This window comes from Ambystoma mexicanum, chromosome 9 (genome assembly GCF_040938575.1).
Source record: "Ambystoma mexicanum isolate Mex_15411 chromosome 9, UKY_AmexF1_1, whole genome shotgun sequence".
NCBI lineage: Eukaryota > Metazoa > Chordata > Amphibia > Caudata > Ambystomatidae > Ambystoma > Ambystoma mexicanum.
In genome coordinates, this window is record NC_090931.1 from 1,466,718,824 (window position 1) to 1,466,738,451 (window position 19,628).

Consider the following 19,628-nt stretch of genomic DNA (forward strand, 5'->3'; position numbering starts at 1 on the left):
TATGTTAAGGGTTTTAGACTTATCGAAATTGATAGTTAAACCTGAGACTGCTGCAAATTCTCGTAATCTAGCCATCATTTGCGGCAGGGTTCGTTTTGTGTCTCTCAAAAACAATAGGATGTCATCCGCATACAAAGCAATTTTGTGTGTCTCTTCTATACTTTCTTTTCCCAGGATGTTTTGATCCTGTCTAATCATGGCTGCCAATGCTTCCATTGCCATGGCAAGAATTAGGGGTGATAAAGGGCAGCCTTGTCTTGTACCCTTCTGGATTTTTACCTGTTCCGTAAACTGCCCGTTCACAGACACATTTTATAACAGAATGTATTTGCTATCTCTGCTTTGTTTATAGCTTAACCATCTACTTTATCCCCCAGTTGATGGATGGTGACTTATGTTTGAGGTCTTAAACACAGAATCCACCTGCCCTTCGTTCCAACAATGGTCACCCTTTTTGCACAACCTTTAAAATATACCTTTTGTGTGTTTAACAAAAATGGAAGGGCTGAACACTATGACTCGGGGTGTAACTAACCTTTGCTTAGTACAGTCAGTATTTACATAGCATTTAGTTAAGAGAACGGAACCATATTGGAACAGCTTTTCTTCCTTTGATGAATGGGAGGTTATGTCCTTAATGTTGTTTAACCTAAATTTATCAGTGAACACCAGGCGGCTAAAATATGCCCTTTACACAGACCCAGTCTTTTCTTGTAATGACTGACAGAAAAGCAACAAACACATTTCCATTTAGTTTTTACTCGATGACTGACAAATGCGACCCCTTTTTGAACATTACTAAAACAATAGGATTGTGATCACAAAAAGGGGTTTGGTTAGGGCTAAGAAAGATGTATATTATTATTCTTTTCTAACAGGGTGTCATGTCCCAATGTACGTCCGCTCTGGGGTGTAGGAAGCATCTCTTTGTGATGCTGAGTTCTTTCCCATAGTCTTCCAGCGCTTGATTGTGCATTTGAGGATCTCAGAGCCATTTCAGGTTTTTCTTGTGCAAAAGTGGGATTATGGGAGATGTAGTACTTCCCCGTTTGGCCTGCCTGCTTAGTTTGTACTTGGGATGTAGTACTTCCCTGTTTGGTCTGTCAGCTTAGTTTGGACTTGGGACATGCACTGCAGAGTTCTTCTTACGCTCCAGAACTTGACTGGGGACTTCCTAGGGTGCTCCTCCCTCCTAATCTGCAGATGATTATCACAGATCCGGCCCAGTGTTTACCTCTGTCAAAGATGGGGACTTCTGGGAGTTACAGTTCTTGTGCCAGTGGTTTTGCCAATTGTTCTGGATGTCTTGATGTCCACTGAGAGGCCAAGTAAGACTCAGCTGGGCTGTCCTGTGCGATGTATACGATTTGGCCGTGGCAGAATTCTTCGTGGCAAAGACAATTTTGTTGCGCCCAAATCCCGCCAAACCTTAACCCCCCACAACCCCCAATACATCCACCAAGCACCCCTTACCTACTTTTTGACGTCCGGTTTTCTTCTGACCCTGAGGCATCAGTTCTGTCCCTCCTATGCAGGTCGGATACGATGCCGCAAGGTCCCTCTTTTTTTTTCGTCTCCCCCCCCCCGCCTCCAAACTTCCGGAAGTGGGGGACACTCCTGCTACCCCCAAAGGCCATCACTAACAAACATAGGTAGCGGGGCATACCCCTGCTCCCCGTGTTTGGTAGCGATTACCCACTTTGATTGTTTCCAATCGATCGAATGGTACGGGCTGAATTCAGCCAGAAGTACCATACGATCAATTTGAAACGATCAAATTGGGTACTACCGTTCTGTGACGGTCCCTTTCCCAAGTGCAGGGGACGAACGATTATCACAAGACTCACATTTCATGTTACCAACTCTGCCTAAGCCTCATTGGCCTTGCAGAAGTACCAGCGTTATATGCGTATGACCCTGTGGCAGCCTCACCAACCCTTCAGAGATTCACTTGACTTGTGACTGTTATATCCGCCCTACGTCCCGCAGCGCGGTGACGTAGGGCAAGTTAATAAAAGCCCCGCCCCCTGAGTGGGAGGTAGTTCCGGGCGAAGCTAAGCCAGCGTGTGTGTGTGTTTCTTGTGAGCTCTCCTGCCTAGGCCGCGCTCCAGGCCATGCGGCCTCTTGGACCGGAGCCAGCCCCTCGTGCTGGGCCTCCGGCAACAGCACGACTTAACAATGGCGACGAGGAAGTGAGCGAGCATCCACGCGCTCCAACGCGAGTTCGCACGCGGAGACCACACGGTCGCTCCGTGTACATTTTTGGACACCCGGTGGGGGCCCCCACGACCACGTGACCCCCACCCCAAAAAAAAAAATTTTTTTTCTCTTCTTTTTTTTTTTTTTTTTTAATTTGTATATGGTTTTATTAAACCTTTACAAAGAGCATCAACACATAAAATCAGCACATAAAATAAATAGATACACAATTACAAATTTACATAATTACATATTTAGAGTATTACAAAGAGTTGAGAGTATTTAGAATTACAAGAACAAACAAGAGCAAGCGCAGTAGCAGCAAATTAACCTATATCTTTAACCTATATCTTGGGACAGCATGGTAACAGCAGATAAATATCTATTCAAGATGGAGGTTACGAATAAAACTAGATAAGGCCAAACCCTCCCTACTTGTTCCAATACACAGACAGCGTTGCCATACTAGGTCAGTCGAGAGGCCTAGGAGTTGTAATTTCAAGGCATTCAAACAAGAGTCTCTCAGAACATGGAGATGGGTACAGAACAAAATGAGGTGTTTAGCCGTTTCAGGGACTAAGCCGCAAAATCTGCAGAAACTGTTAGCCGCTGTAATCTGTTTCCACCTCAGTTTAGTATCCAAAGTAGGTAGAATATTCCACCGTAGTTTGAGTAGTGTATGTCTGTGTTCCCGATTTGGGAAGATTTTAAGAATTGAAGAAAGAATACCTCTTTTTTTATGTTCATGAGCCAAGTGTGACATTGAAGTATATGCATGAAAGGCATCCACAGTCCGGCACCAGTCAAAGTCCCACAGCTTCATTTTAGTTTTAGTGGGATTAGTGATTAGTTGCTCTAAATCTGAGCCGATATTGGCCAGAATATCTTCACAAAGCATAGCAAATTTGTATAAAAATCCAGATCGGTAGATGTTATTGCCAGCCAGTTCATATAGCGTGTTGGCAGTAGGGGCCTTCAGTTTAGCATAAAGCAGCAGCTTCCTCCAATCAACACGTGCTGTTAAAGAGATATAGCCCAGCTCGAAACGAATGGCAGCCAGGGGAACTGCATTGGGGATGAGTAAAACCCGTCTCCATATGTCCCCTTCAATACCATCCAATTTAGCGATGGTTAGCCGAGTACCTAGCTCTAGGCCGTATGTCAATTTTGGTGCGATTTTCCCCTCAAAAAAGAGTAAAGCAGGTCTAATGGAAAATCGGCCATATTTACGGTCAATTTTAAGGACCTGACTGGCCAATACCTTAGCTTTATGCAGGAGAAGAAGGTTCTGCCCTTTTGAGCCTCTACTTGCTCCCAGATAATAGCCCAGGTAAGTAAGGGAAGTGGAGCAGGTTATAGTTGCACCTCCTAGCTTCCAGAGGTTAGTTTTCTTCCTAACAACCCCTTTAGATAAGGCAAGGATTTTGGTTTTCGCAGGATTAATATTCAAACCATTGAGTTGGGCATAGTTGGCGAATACGTCCAACAACCGCTGTAACCCCACCTTGGTTAAATCGAATAGAACAAAATCGTCCGCATACGCCAACCAAATAAGCTTCAAAGTACCAATACACGGCGCTAATAGCCCCTCTTTCACAAGGTGCTCTGCTACGTCTGAAACATATTGATTAAACACCCAGGGGGCTAGCACACAACCCTGTCTAACCCCACGATGAGTGCGAACAGCATCAGACATGTCCCCCTTTTTGTTTAACCGGATTCGAACGGTAGAATTGTTGTATACCCCCTCCAGTAGGCCAATTAAGCCCCTTGGCAGGCCCCAAGCGTGGAGTTTTTGCCAAAGCCTATTTCGGTCAACACAGTCAAAGGCTGCTGAGAGATCCACTGAGGCCATAAAAATAGGTCCCCTAGTTGAGCTCCAGGCAGTCTCTTGAATGCACTTAACTACCAGTCCATTGATGTTAGTTGAGTGGTTTTTACGGAAGCCCGTTTGAAAGGGGCTCAGAGGATGGCTAGTTTTTTCCCAATCCCTTAGGTGTGAGAGAAGAAAAGCAGAGAACATTTTACAGTCCGCATCAATCAAAGCGATGGGCCGATAGTTTTTGGGATCGGACCTACTACCGCATTTGAAGATCGGGATCACATGTGCAGTGGACCAAGAGCTAGGACATGTCCCAGTTTGCAAGATATCCCGAAACTCCATACATAAAAGATTGGCCCAAAGGTTCGGGTCTGCTTTGAAGGTATTGTTCGTTAGCCCATTCGGGCCAGGGGCTCTTGATCGCTTACACCTGTGGATTAACTCCAGGATTGTATCAATCTCTAACGGAGGATCCCATTTAGGATAAGGGGCTGATGGGTCATAGTCCGAAAAGCTGGTCATTGCCGCTAAGGGGCTAGGAGCAAATCTATTTGTATAGAACTCCAGCCAGCCTTGTTCCGCAATTGGATTAAGTTCAGCAATGGCCTGGTTACCATCCTGTCCATTAACGATCTGCCAGAAGGCTCCCACATTAGCCTTCACGATAACCTGTAACATTAGTTCCGAGTCTTGTTGTAATAACTGGTGTTTAATTCTTTTACAAAAATTCTTGTAGGTTTGTTTAACCTTCTTAATAAGGATTAGGCGAGAGGACAAGTCGCTTATTGTAGTTTGTAGTTTCCTAATGTTTTTGTTCTTAATGGTTTTTGCTGCTGCCACCTCAGAGTTATATTGATGTAAATGCCTAATGACTGGAATTCGGCTTACAAGACTAGTGCCAATATCATCTACTGCCACTTGTATTAGGGTAGTGACCATTGCAGAATTAAAAGTAGCCAATTTCCAGTCCAGAGTAGTCTTATTAAGCATGTCCCATAGTTTAGCATTCAGAATTTCAATGTTTTTAGGGGACCACCGAATAGCAGATCCTGATGAATTTGGAGAGACCACGGTCGAATGGCAAAGCCGCCCCTTTATCAGGCAGATGTTAAAAGTTGCCGTTAATATACCATGGTCACTCCATGGATTCAGGAAGATTTCAAACTTCGAGCATCTTGTAAGAAGATAATCATCCACAAAGATGTAGTCGAGCATAGAGGTGGACAACCCCCGCCGCCAGGTGTAGCAAATAGGATTTGAATAGGGTTGAGAGAGGTCACGTAGAGGTTGTAAACCTAGATTGCCCAATTCAGTGTACCAAGTTTGACTAGCCAGTTTTTTCCTTTTATCACATCGATCAGGGGGATCACATAATACCCATGGAGAGTAATTGAATAAACAATCACAGTTCAAATCCCCAGCTAGTAGTACATGACCTGAATCATTAGCCAGCATCCACTCCAAAATAATCTGCGAGATAAGAGACACAAACAACTTAACTTCACCAACCCCTGAGTGCCAGTAGATGTTGATAATTAGTAATTTTAGTTGGCCAGTACTTGAATTCAAAACTACCCCCAGTGCCCCGTAGGGGAGACCCAAAAGAACCTTGCCGGCTAGCCCAAAGCAGTTATCCACTGCCACCAATAAACCACCCGAAGGTCTACCCCTCGAATTATATTGGGCCGGCTGATCGAAAATTTGGAAGCCATCTAAGCAAGGGGTTGAGGTCATCCAAGTCTCTTGGATACATATAACATTTGCGACTCTCAACAATTGTAGGCACTCCAAATTCGAGAATAGATGTTGATTGCCTCTGGAATTCCAAGATTTTATACAGAAGGTCGGCTGAGTATCTGAGGTCAGATTTGGGGGGGGTAAGCCTAAGGCACAAGTTTTTGCCACAGGGTGGAGATGATGGCAGCCCAGTCAACGTCTTTGTTTTGTTGATTCAATGAGGTTATTGGTATGGGCAGGGAATTCTGGCCACCTGCGTGGGCCCCTAATGGTTTAACTGGTAATTGTGGGAAAGGGGGCCCGTTGGTCGACAGTTCCCATGCTGCAGCCGCTTCAACTCTGAATCCCAGTTCCTTCAGAGAGTCTTTTTGAGTAAGAATCAGTTCTTTAACAAGTGGTGACGCAAGGAACAGCATGCTCATATCCAAAGAATTACAATCAAGGAAGGCCACTCTATCAATATCCTTAGAGGAGATAAGAGCAAGGGCTGGGATTTCAGAAAAGATAGATAATAAATTACACCGATTCAAACAGACAGGCTCTTCCAATTTCAGCAGGCTTTGAATCTTTATCAGGTGTAAAGAATTAGGTTTCTTATTGTTCATAAATTCTTGGCATGTTAAAGTGCCCGCTGGTAGATTTTGAGAACCCTTCATGGTTAGATCAAGATGTTTGGCAGCAGCAGGGGGCAAGGGTCTGTCCTGTGGTTTATATAGGCGATCCACCAGGTTGCGAATGCCAGCAGAGATTGTGGGGTGGGTAGAGGCGGGCTGATAGTTGGTATACTGAGAGAATCCCCTCTCCGATCCCACGTCCAAGGGGAGGGCAGGGAGCAGGGGCTGGTTAGGTATTATATTCGTGAGAGGTTGCAAATAAGTGGGGCCCCAGTTAACCGGGATTTGATTGGGCCTTGAGGCCGACAAACTCTGTGAGAAATTTAGATCAGTATCTTGGATCTTAACACTAGATAGAGGAGTTACTTCAAAAGTTGTAAATTTTCCAATACCACACCCCTGATGAAATTTGGTATGTTTTACACCTTGTGGAATGGAAGGAATAATAGGAAGTTCTTCTTGGATCTTAAAATTGCCAGTATCACTGGCTAGAGCCACGCCAGGAGCCAACAGAGGTGCTTCGTAAGTTTTAAGTTTACTAGTATCGGCTACAGTTTGTGATTTGCTGGGGTTTGCCACTTGTGCAACCATTGGAACCATTAAAGTTTGCTCACAGGACCTAAATTTGCCTGTACCACATCCCTGTTGAGGTGGTAACAGAGGGCACAGTTTTGGAGTAAGGGAGACGTGAAGAGTTTCACTTATAGACTGTTTGGGGGGAACCAAACAGAATTTTGGAGGGTTTCCTGGCCACTTGTCTAGAACATGAGTAACTGGAGGGTTACAACTATCGGTTTGAGCCATGGAATCAACCAATTTGGTTGTTGGAGGCTTAAAGATATTCGGTGAATTACCCCTAGGAATAGAGGCAGTGTTCGAGGGAGTAGGGACCTTTGCAATAGATTTAGTGAAGAGAAAGTTGGTTTGTTTTGTAGCCAAGTTCCGCTTAATAAGGCGCGTTTTACGTGGGGCCGTCAATTTCTTGAGGGCTGGATACTTAGTAGCATTATCTTGTGTACGTTTAAGCCCCTGAATTGGGAACAAGCTTGTTATAGGATTGGGCTCTGTCAACTGAGTAAATTTTATAGTATTAAATTTTATAGTATTAAATAGGTCCTCAGCAGTATTGCGGGGAAAAGCCGATGACGTGGGCTTAGTAGGTTCGGAAAGAATTTCTTTACCAGTAGCATTTACTATAGTAACTGGGGACAGAGTGCAGTTAGATTGACGCGGATTGGGGATCAAAGTAGGCAAACTTTGAATAGGATCGGCCAGTAAACCTGTAGAAATGGCAAAAGTGTCAAGACCAGCCGGAATTGCTGGTAAATCTTGAGCATGAGCCGCAGCAATATTAGAGGGTTCCACTGGCAAGTTGTTATCTGATATCTCTATAATTTGGGTATTAACAGTGGGTATTTGACTAGGGGAGGTTGGAGAGCTTTCGCCCTGTGGAGCTTGCACCGGCCACCTCTGAGAAAACTCAGTGCCGATCCAGTCCACTTTGTTATTAATATCCACTAAGACATCTGTACCAATACAGTCGATTTTCAGGTTAAGTTCTGTCATAGCAATTTTGATAGATTTGAGCTCGGACCAAACATTGTCATAAAGCTCAACAAAGGAGCTCAGAACAACGTTAAGGGCTGAAACTGTTGGGTGCGTCAATCGAATCCGTTCATCCACATCTTTTAATGTATGGTGTAATTGTGGAGAATTTACTAGGTTCTGATCAGTAGGCACAGGAGCTAAGTCCGGATCATAATCCAGTATGTTGTTTTCAGTGTCTTCAATAATGTTAGTAAGGGCGGTGGGTGTATTATCAGCCACTGGTTCTTGAGAAGAGGATCTAGAAATTTCCGGAATTCCAGTAGTAAATGGCAGATTCATCACTTTATCCGCACACTCAATTATGCTAAGATCAGTGATATTATTATTTCCACCAAAAAAAGCTTGTGTGGACATTGCTGAGTGATCTAGCATAGCATTGCCTCTAAAAACTTTAGGGAGTTTTATTTCTGTGCTGGTTGAAGTTGCTTTTAAAATATATTTGTCCATGTATGTCTGCCCAAGTACTTGTTGGTATAGTTTAGGCTTTCTAGGAGTTTTATGTACTACAATATCGCCTGCTATAGAAACAGTGTTAGTGACATCTGTGGTCTCAGGGTTATGAATCATAGCTTTATGCGTGGCTAATGGAATACTAGGTTCCAGGGTGTTTAAAATAGTAGGCTTTAACGAAGTGAGGGTGCGGGACATGGCATTATTTGAGGGAGAGGTAGATTCCACCGAGAATGGAGCAATGCAAAGAGACTTAGAAGTGATTGAGGACACAGTATTAGATAATCTGCACTTAGCCATGATACAAGTGGGGTCAACCTGTAAAGCCGGATCAGCTAAAATAGCGTCTGGTAAAAATAGAGGGCCTTTTTGGCTACGTAAACCAGATCTCATCGTAGGGTTGAATAAAATCAGTGTTTAAACGATGAGATAACGTTATAGAAATAAAACTTTGCCACCAGGTACCCCCAAAAATAAAATACTAAGTTAATCTTAAATCTGGAAAACCAAAGACTAAGTGTGGCCGGATGTAAAAAAATAGCAATTAGTATGAGAGATATTGGTCTGCAGCTCCACTGTCTCTAAGAGCACAATTTCCTATTATTAAAAGAAAAAAATAGTCAATGACAGTAACAATATAGTTGATATTATGTCGGTGCGCAGAGAGCAACCCGGCAGATCAATAGGTCCGGAGGAAAGTGAGTCTTACTAGATGGAAATCGCCGTCCACGCCGAACAGCAGAACAGCGTCTCCAGCCCTTACAGCCTCCAGGGCTTAACGCCACAAGGGTGGATATGCCGGCAGTAAATGTTGGGATCCAGTCACGTGATCGCGCACGTGTGCGCGATAGGCCCCGCCTCCTCCAGGAAGCAGGGGAGCAGCAAGAGCTCGGCTCGCAGTGCTGCTGGGCTCGGAATGGGCTGCAATCAAAAAAATGCTTCGTTCGTGAAGCGCACCTCCAGATAGTCAGTAACACACGCCACTCGGGCGGATATGCCGGCAGTAAATGTTGGGATCCAGTCACGTGATCGCGCACGTGTGCGCGATAGGCCCCGCCTCCTCCAGGCAGCAGGGGAGCAGCAAGAGCTCGGCTCGGAGTGCTGCTGGGCTCGGAATGGGCTGCAATCAAAAAAATGCTTCGTTCGTGAAGCGCACCTCCAGATAGTCAGAAACACACGCCACTCGGGCGGATATGCCGGCAGTAAATGTTGGGATCCAGTCACGTGATCGCGCACGTGTGCGCGATAGGCCCCGCCTCCTCCAGGAAGCAGGGGAGCAGCAAGAGCTCGGCTCGCAGTGCTGCTGGGCTCGGAATGGGCTGCAATCAAAAAAATGCTTCGTTCGTGAAGCGCACCTCCAGATAGTCAGAAACACACCTCTTCTCTTTTTCATTCCCCCTTCCACATCTCATCCTCGGGGGTTAAAAAAAAAAAAAAAAAAGAAAAGTTTTTTTTCACGCATCGTCCCGGTCACCACCAGCACGTCGTCTCCTGCATCAATCCATCGGAGCACATGTGCCGGTAAGACGCTGCCTCACCACAGGGCACGCACGAACCCGAAGGGCAGACACTCGGCGACCGAGCGCACGCAACACCATGGCGACTGGGCTATCTACCCCGGGACACTCCACACCGTCCAGAATGGCGGCAAACCTGTCCATGGCGTCACCACCGCCTCGCACGCAGGGAAGCTCGTCGACGTTGATCCAACCATTTGACCCATTCACAGACCCATCGTCCAGTGGGCCCAGATGGCAGCTATGGCTACAGAAGTTCGAGATGGCCATGGAATGTAAGGACGTCACGTCATCCAGAAAGATGAAGGCTCATCTACTCCTCAGTGTGGGCGACGAGGTGCTGCGCATTTTTAACTCCCTGGATGTGGACGACGGCCAAGATGCATACCAGAGTGCGAAGGACGCTCTAACAGCACATTTTCTCCCGCAACTAAATCCAGACTATGAAACCTTTATATTCTGCACGACTATCCAGGCCACCGACGAAACTCTCGACGCCTACCACACGAGGCTGAGGAAGCTGGCCATGTCGTGTGAGTTTACGAACACTGAAAGGGAGATTAGGAGGCAAATCATAAATGGAATTCACTCGGAGAAGCTGAGGCGTCTCGTGCTCAGTGAAAAGGGCATCCCTCTACAACGCATCCTGGAACTGGGCCGACAGAGGGAGCTTGCCCACTCCAGGGCCGCCAACATGGAAGTGACCCTACAAAAACTCCAGCCGTCACTGTCCACAGCGATGGTTGCTCAGATCTCGGACAGACAATCAACGAGGAGCGAAAATGGCAGCGGTTACACCCAGAACAGGTGGCAGCCTCGAGCACCAGGACCAACCGAATGTGGATGGTGTGGTGGCCAAAGGCACGGAAGGCGAAACTGCCCGGCGCAAGGCACCACGTGCGGAGCATGTGGCCGGAAGGATCACTACGCGAAAGTGTGCAGATCCGTGAACGCGCCACTGCAACCCCCACAAGGATCCCAGGAGAAAGGGTCATCGAAGAAAAAGAAACAAGCCAGCGCGAGGAGGGTAGCAGTAGTCAACTCCTCGACGGAAGAAGAAGGAGATGACCTCTCAGCCCTACGACAAACAGCAGGCACGGAGAATGAAGGAAAGGGCCGAAAGGTGTACTTAGTATCCACACTAAACCACGGGCCAGCACAGTCAAAAAGAACCGCCAGGCGACGAAAATGCATGGTCAACATACAAGGCCAGGACATACAAATGACCATTGACACGGGGGCCTCGGTAAACGTCATGCCAACCACCGTTTTCCGAACCCTCGCTCCACGACCCGAGCTAAAATCCACAGACACTCGCCTATTTGCCTACGGCAGTCGGAAACCTCTACCTGTCATCGGGAGGTTCCGCACCACGCTTGAGCATGGCGAACAGAAGTTGTGGTCGAAGATCTACGTCGTCAAGGCGGGAATTGAAAGCCTGTTGAGCGGAGATGCGGCTGAAGACCTGGGCGTGGTCAAATTCATATGCCACGTTGACGACACATCCGAGGTCGAGAACTTCCTCAGGCAACACCCCATGCTACAGACGGGAATAGGCTGCCTCAAAGGAAAGACCATCAAACTACACATTGATCAATCAGTGCAACCACGCGCAGTAAGACACCCAAGGACACCCTTCCACATGAGGGAACAAGTCGAGAAGGAGTTAAGGTCACTCGAAGTCGCTGGTATTATTGAAGAAGTCACGGGACCAACACCGTGGGTTTCCCCGATGGTGGTCACCCGGAAACCCAAACAACCAGGGAAAGTTCGGATCTGCATTGACATGCGCCTGCCCAATGCAGCCATAAAGAGAGAGCGACACATAACGCCGACAATCGATGAAATCATCACTGACCTCACGGGATCGTGTGTGTTCTCGAAGGTAGACCTAAAGGCGGGGTACCACCAGTTGAAGCTACACAGAGAATCGCGCTATATCACCACGTTCTCAACCCACCTAGGCCTGAGGAGGTATAAGCGCCTGAGTTTCGGCATATCGTCGGCCGCGGAGGTCATCAGAGGCATACCAGGGGTATTGAACGTGAGCGATGACATCCTGATACATGCACCGGACACCAAGGAACACATCGTGAGACTGAAGGCACTACTGGGCAGGCTGGAAAGCGCCGGACTCACTATCCATCGTGAGAAGTGCGAATTCCTAAAACCAGAAATAACTTTTTTTGGATACAGGTTCGACCGCACCGGCATATCGCCTGATCCCCAGAAAGTGGCGGACATACAAGCTGCCAGCCCCCCCACGACTCCCACCGAGGTGCGCAGTTTCCTGGGTATGGCCACTTACTGTGGCAGATTCATTCGGAACTTAGCAACCCTATCCGAACCACTGCGGGAGCTAACAAAGGCCAGCACCAAGTGGGACTGGTTACCCGAATGCCAGGAGGCATTTGAGAGCATAAAGGACTCCCTGTCAACGGATACCAAGATGGCCTATTACGACACGGACCTCCCGACAGTGCTATTTGTGGATGCCAGCCCAGTCGGACTCGGAGCAATCCTGATGCAGGTCACGAAGGAGGGTACAAAAAGGTCGATTGCTTATGCATCCAGGGCGCTCACAGCAACGGAACAAAGGTACTCCCACATAGAAAAGGAGGCAATTGCCGTTCTATGGGGGTGTCGACACTTCCACATGTACCTATATGGGCGCAAGTTCACGGCGATCACCGACCACAAGCCCCTGCTACCAATCTTCATTGGGTCATCGGCACACCCACCAGCCAGAATCACCAAGTGGCTGCTACACCTCCAGCAATATGATTTCGAACTTGTCTACCAACCGGGCAGCGGCAACCCCGCTGACTTCCTGTCGAGGCACCCACGACCAGCCACCCAGCAGGAAGTGTTAGTCGCCGAAGAGACGAAGGAGCACATCTGTCAAGTGGTCCACACTATGAGGCCCAAAGCGATAAACATCGAGGACATTACAACAGAAACCCAGAATGACCCATGTTGCGATCTGGTAAAAGATGCCATTTTGTCAGGCAACTGGAAAGACTTCCTGTCGCACACCCGCAACAGAACCGAGGGGGCCAAGGCGTTCCTAGCAGGGATGTTCACGGTTCGACAAGACCTCTCAATTACTGAGGGAGGACTCCTGCTAAGGGGTGACCGCATCATCATACCCCCAAGGCTGCAAGACAGGATAGTTGCCCTAGCGCACGAAGGACACCAAGGGCTTGCGAGAACAAAGGCACGGATCCGACACAGGGTATGGTTCCCTCAAATTGACGATCGTGTGGAGGACTTAGTAAACACATGTCTGCCCTGCCAAATAACGAGTGGACCCCCAGACCCAGAACCGATCCTATCGGCCGAGCGTGGCCGGGCACGATGGGAAGCGATCAGCATTGACTTTTGCAAAATCAGAGAGGGTCTACATCTACTGGTGGCAATCGATGATCACTCACTCAATAAATACTGTTACACACCCTAACCGCACACCTAAACTTAAAGGAGCCTTAATAAACGCTAGATCCTTAGTCGCCCATGCCATAGAAATATCTGAAGTCATCTCGACAGAAGACTACGACTTCCTAGCCATTACAGAAACTTGGCTGCATGAGGCATCAGGCCCAGCACTATCCCTAGCTGTGCCCAACAATTATACTATCCTCAGAACGGATAGGTGCGGAGCTCGAGGTGGCGGACTAGCCATCATCGTCAAAACTAAACTTGGGATGAGACTCACCCCCTCACCAACCATTGAATCTTGTGAGATAATGTCCACCAAGACATCAACAGCTAACTCTCAAACTCTTAACCTTCACTTGATATACAGACCTCCAGGTCCTATCAAGAATTTCATAGAAGACTTAACTACCATCCTATCAGAAAACCTCAAAGATACTACTCAATCAATACTACTAGGTGACCTCAATATTGGCTTCAATGACATCAACGACTCACAAGCCACAGCAGCATCCAACACCCTAACAGAACTGGGATACACCCAAAGAGTGTTTGAGCCCACCCATATCAAAGGGAGAACCCTTGATTGGATTGCTGACCACAACTGCAATATATCTACTCTCACCATCTCACCCCAAATCTGGTCAGATCACCATCTTATCTCATTCTCCTTGGACACCGTCACCCCTAAACTGCAACAACTGTGTGCACCACCCGCACTTACCAGAAACAAAAAAAACATGACACTAGACAAACTACTCCCTGGCATCATGCCCACCTTGGACGCTTTACCTGATAACCTTAACCCTAACAGCCTAGTGGAAGAATTTAACAACATCATGAACAAAACCCTTGATGACATCGCACCACTCAAGCTCAGAAACAGCAAACCACAGAGCCACCTGAACAACTGGTTCACCCCTCTCCTAAAAACTCTGAGATTAGAAAAAAGGAAATGGGAAAATACGTGGAAAATTAGCCCCACTCCAGAAAATAAACTAAAACTAGTTAATATCTCCTCTCATTATAAAAAAGAAATCATCTTAGCTAAACAAGAGACCTACAATAACAGAATTACACAAGCTAAAATCAAGCACAAAAGAACTGTTCGCCATACTCAGAGAACTGGAAAACCCAATAACACCTCAAGATAACTGTCTTAAAGACAAAAAGTGGTGCTCTGCAATCCAGCAAGCTCTCTCTAACAAAGTCCGAAACCTTCAAAAGAAAATAGAACTAAAACGCGAGACCTTAGCATCCAATATATTACCGCCTACTAAGACACTTGCTAACTTCAAACCCACTACGCAATTCCACTTCTCCAAAGTCTCCATACTAGAAGTAGAAAAAGTAATACTCGGCCTAAAACCGTCCAACTGCAAAGGAGACCCATGTCCAGCACAACTCATCAAAGATGCCGCACGAGATCTAGCACCATTTATCACTAAGTTAATTAATGCCTCCTTTACCACAGGCATTATCCCCAGTAACTTAAAAGAGTCTTGGGTGCTCCCACTCTTAAAAAAGGCTACTTTAGACCCCACTATACCCACCAATTATAGACCCATCACTACGGTACCGTTCCTTTTGAAGATACTGGACAAGGTGGCATATATCCAAATCCAGAATTTCCTGGAACAAAACCAACTATTAGGCTCCCGACAATCTGGCTTCCGCCCTCTTCACGGCACAGAAACTGCACTGATTGACCTTAAAGCCCAAATAGACAAAGTACGAGATTCTGGAAAACCAGCACTCCTCCTGCTACTAGACCTATCGGCCGCTTTTGATTTAGTGGACCATAAAGTCCTATGTAACCACCTAGATTCAGCAGCACACTTCTCCACTGAGGCCATAGCATGGATACAATCCTTCCTTAGTGACCGCACCATGAGGGTTTTCTCACCTACAGCAGCTGCAGACCCCATCCCTATTACCTGCGGTGTGCCACAGGGATCGTGCGTTTCACCAACGCTATATAACATATTCACTAAGCCCCTGTTTGATGATTTGGACCATCTGGGTATCACGTATACTAACTACGCTGACGATACCCAGATCCTCCTCCCACTCACGGGGGTTTACGAAAAAGATCTAGCACTGGTGAACAAAATATACAGCATCGTTCAGGCATGGATGGCAACCCACGGCTTATGCCTGAACGATGATAAAACTGAGCTTCTCATCCTAGGCACCGCACCCCTCATCAATAAACTAAGCACAAATTACTCTTCCTTTATCATAGATGGGAACTGCATACAAGTTGCTAAAGAAGTTAAAACATTAGGGATCTACCTTGATTCTACCTTATCATTTTCCAAACAGGTAAATTCCCTAGCTTCCTCAACAGCCTACACATGTAAGCTCATTAGAGCAGGAAAACAATTCCTATCCCAGCACAGTTGTCTAACACTAGCCAGAGCCCTTATCATCTCTAAACTAGATTATTGTAACGCACTGTACATAGGAGCCACTAAATCCATCATCAACAAAATCCAGATACAGCAAAACAAGGCCCTCCGAGCGGCTTTGGACATCCCCAGGAGAGAACACATTACAGAAACAAGAAGGAAACACAAATGGCTCTCCACCCATGAGAAAATCAAACTTAAAACTGCATCTCTCACATACAAATCTCTACACAACAAAGCCCCTCAATACCTTAAGGACAGATTCACCAGATCACACTCCACAAGACAAACCAGACTTGCCTACACCAATCGCCTCCAAGTACCTCGCTTTAAACTGACCACCATAGGCGGAGCTAGCTTCCCAGTCAAAGCTGCTCAATTGTGGAACGAATTACCCACTACCGCGAGGCTAGAACATTCTCCTTCCAAATTCAGGCAAATTGTAATTAACTGGCTGACGACAGCTATTGCTAATTGAAATTATGATAATGCTCACGCCTGTTTTGCTACACAGCATCTATACTATATGATTGTAAACTTGTATTGTAAACTTGCATCTGTAACTTGTAATTATCTGTAACATGTAACTGTAACCTGTAATTTATGCTCTAAGCTGTACATCTTCTTACTTCCTGCGCCCTTATACCCCAGGGTCCGGTGCGCATAATAAATACCAAACAAACAAACAAACAAACAAACTCACGATACCCAGAGGTCGAGATACTGGAGTCCACCGCCGCTGAGGTGGTCATCCCGGTGATAGAAAAGATGTTTGCCACCCATGGTCTGCCCACGACCATTAAGAGTGACAATGGGCCCCCATTCACAGGGGAGGAATTCAGGTCATACCTACAGGAACTGGGCATCAAATACCACCATATTATGCCAAGGTGGCCGCAAGCTAATGGGGACGTCGAGCGATTCATGAGGACTATCAACAAGGTACTCCGAGTATCAAAGGCCAACGCCAGCCCGTGGAGGATCGACCTATTCCGGTTCCTAAGGAACTATCGGGTCACCCCCCACAGCACCACGGGCATACCACCTGCTGACCTTATGTTCGGAACCGTCATCAACTCGTCGATTCCTTATCATCCAAGTAGAACCCCTGACGACGTCGACCATGCCCGCGTGGAAGCGAGGAGAACACGTGCCAATGCTCACATGAGCGCCAAGAGAAGAGCAAGGGCCTCAAACCACAGAGTGGGCGACCAAGTCATCATGTTGCGTAATCCCACCAAATCCAAGATGGACACCAGGTATGATGAACTGCCATGGACCGTCAGCAATCGGCGTGGGACCATGATAACTGTCACACAGGGAGGTCGGGAAGTAACAAGGAACGCGTCCTGGTTCAAGCCCGTGCCCCAGCACCTCTGGACGGATGGCGAAGAACATCACGACGACAACGAGCAACAAAGCAGCGACGGGCCGGCGCAAGACCCCGAGGAAGAATCTGCGGGGGATTGCAGCTGGCAATCACCGAGACTGCCCAGCAGTGAGTACACAGGCAGCGAAGGTGAGCAGACTTACGAACCGAGCGGGGACAGCCCCCAAGCGAAGCGGTACAGTCTGAGAAAGGCCACGAGACCGCCTGCGAGGCTGAATGACTATGTATGCTAATTCCAGCAGCGATGACAGAAGTTTATAGTTGAGCCTGCTGTTCATGTTTATGTTGATGTTGTTAGGTCATTTTGAAATAAAGGAGGAATGTTATATCCGCCCTACGTCCCGCAGCGCGGTGACGTAGGGCAAGTTAATAAAAGCCCCGCCCCCTGAGTGGGAGGTAGTTCCGGGCGAAGCTAAGCCAGCGTGTGTGTGTGTTTCTTGTGAGCTCTCCTGCCTAGGCCGCGCTCCAGGCCATGCGGCCTCTTGGACCGGAGCCAGCCCCTCGTGCTGGGCCTCCGGCAACAGCACGACTTAACAGTGACTAACACTGCCCCAGCCCTATTGATCTTCCAGGTGCACTGGATTTGTGACAATTCCTAACCAGCCCCACTAGCCTTTCGGAGGCTCATGTAACACGTGAACACTACTAAACCAGCGTTACATGACTGACAAGTGACTAACACCGCCCCAGCCCCACTGACATTTCGAGGGAATGATATTATATGTGACTTTTTCCCCATCCCCATGCCCACCGGCCGTTCAGGGGACGCCCCTGACACATGACTGACGCTGCCCCAACCCAAGCACTACTGGCCTTTCAGAGGTACTGACATTATACGTGACTGACATTTTCCCATGGAGCGTTCAGAGGCTTGCCTGACAGGTGACTTACACTGCCTCAGCCCCGACCTTCTATGTGACCGACTATCCCCAACCCCAATGATACTTCCGAGGCCCAGGTGATTTGCGACGAACACTGCCCCAGCCCAACTGACCGTCCAGAGTCACTCACTCAGGTTCTGACGCACCTACTTTGACGGCAATGATGTATTCGTAGTTTGACTTTGCCGTTGAATCTCTCCGAAGTTACGTCAGTTTTGTATTACTTATAAAACGTAAACAACGTAACCAAACATTAGTTTCAAGTTGAGCAGACAATTTAGAAAGTACTCAGAAAAAGAAAGTCAGCAGAAACCTATGCGCGCCATTCCCTGCGGCGAACCCTTCCCCCTTTAGGACCCCGCGGGGCGGCGGCCCTGAGAGGCAATCACATGCTCGGAATAGTTTCCCGGCGAAGCATCCAGTGCTGCTCGCCACTGCGATAGGGCCCGGGGGAGTGGGGGCCTATGCTCAGGACCAGGGGAGACAGTACTCTGCTCCAAGACAGATAAGAGGGGGCAGAGACGGGAAATCCAGGGTCCAGACGGACACTCTCTAGAGCTTCCTTCCCACAATCTAGGGGGCTGGGGAGGAGAGTGGCCCGGCCGGAGGTCCCATGGCCCCAAGGGAGAAGCTCTATTTCACGTCCAGTGGGTGGGGGCGGGGGTAGGAACGCGGGGCTAAAACGAAGTGAGGGTTGACAGTACGGATCTTATGCAAAGGCAGTGAGAGAACTAATCTCGGTCCAATCAGAGTCCCTAAGGAGTAAAAAACGCTAAGACTCAGAGGCTATATGATCGCTTGGTGAGTCAATGCACATGCTGCAGGGATGAATGCGTGTGCAGTTTGTAAAACACATTTACCAATTGCGACGAGATAGCTGAGAGAAACAGACAGTCCTGCAAGTTATTGTTGAGGATTACAGTTCCAGTAGTAGCCCAGCCGGTTAATGCAGCAGCTGCAGGGACACGTGTGTAATCTATAGTCCACACACTCCAACTCTAGAAATATAGCTCAGTGGGTCATCACACTGACTACAGAGATCTGTGCCTGCGTTCGTTATATGTATGCAGGGAGCGTCAAGCCCAATATTCATAAAACAAGCACCATTGAGGCGGGTAGAAAAGTAGCCTAATATTTGCTGCTCTATGAAACTAACACTATATATATAAAAAAACAGTATTTTCTTATTATCATCTAGGGCTGCGAGTGGCACTCGTCATACGATCCCGATCCCAGGACAGCGAGTGCAGATCCAGGGCCAGGACTGAGAGTGTTCAGGATACTGCCCTAAATCAGAGAGAGGACCCGTGCTACAGCTGTGGGCGACACCGGAACTCATGGACTCCCAGCATGGCATCCGTTTGCTTCTGCTGGGGTACCTCAGTGTGATGGTAAGTGAAGGAAATTACTTGGAGTTGACTCTGTACAGTGATGTTAAAAATGCCCTCTGCAAGCAAAGAATATGCTTATTAAAACACTAGTGTACAAGCCTGTGTACACTGGCCGAAGTGCGTAAATAAAGAAAGTAATGTTCAGAGTGTCAATATGTTTTGTAGTATACATA

The 19,628-nt window shown here is 47.5% G+C and overlaps 1 protein-coding gene and 1 long non-coding RNA gene across 2 annotated transcripts in view; one reads left to right on the top strand and one right to left on the bottom strand.

Annotated features, from left to right (window-relative positions):
- The window catches only part of LOC138489233 (uncharacterized), a 72,034-nt gene extending 53,607 nt beyond the window's left edge, over positions 1 to 18,427 (bottom strand). Inside the window, exon 1 of the long non-coding RNA XR_011274759.1 lies at positions 18,378 to 18,427. This is a non-coding gene — a long non-coding RNA (uncharacterized lncRNA). The remainder of the gene's footprint in view (positions 1 to 18,377) is intronic.
- Positions 18,428 to 18,441: 14 nt separating this feature from the next.
- LOC138489231 (beta-galactosidase-like) overlaps positions 18,442 to 19,628 on the top strand; it is a 797,092-nt gene continuing 795,905 nt past the window's right edge. The window contains exons 1-2 of the mRNA XM_069616908.1: positions 18,442 to 18,865; positions 19,263 to 19,455. Coding sequence (XP_069473009.1) covers positions 19,402 to 19,455 — 54 coding nt within the window. The 5' untranslated portion in view covers positions 18,442 to 18,865; positions 19,263 to 19,401. The remainder of the gene's footprint in view (positions 18,866 to 19,262; positions 19,456 to 19,628) is intronic.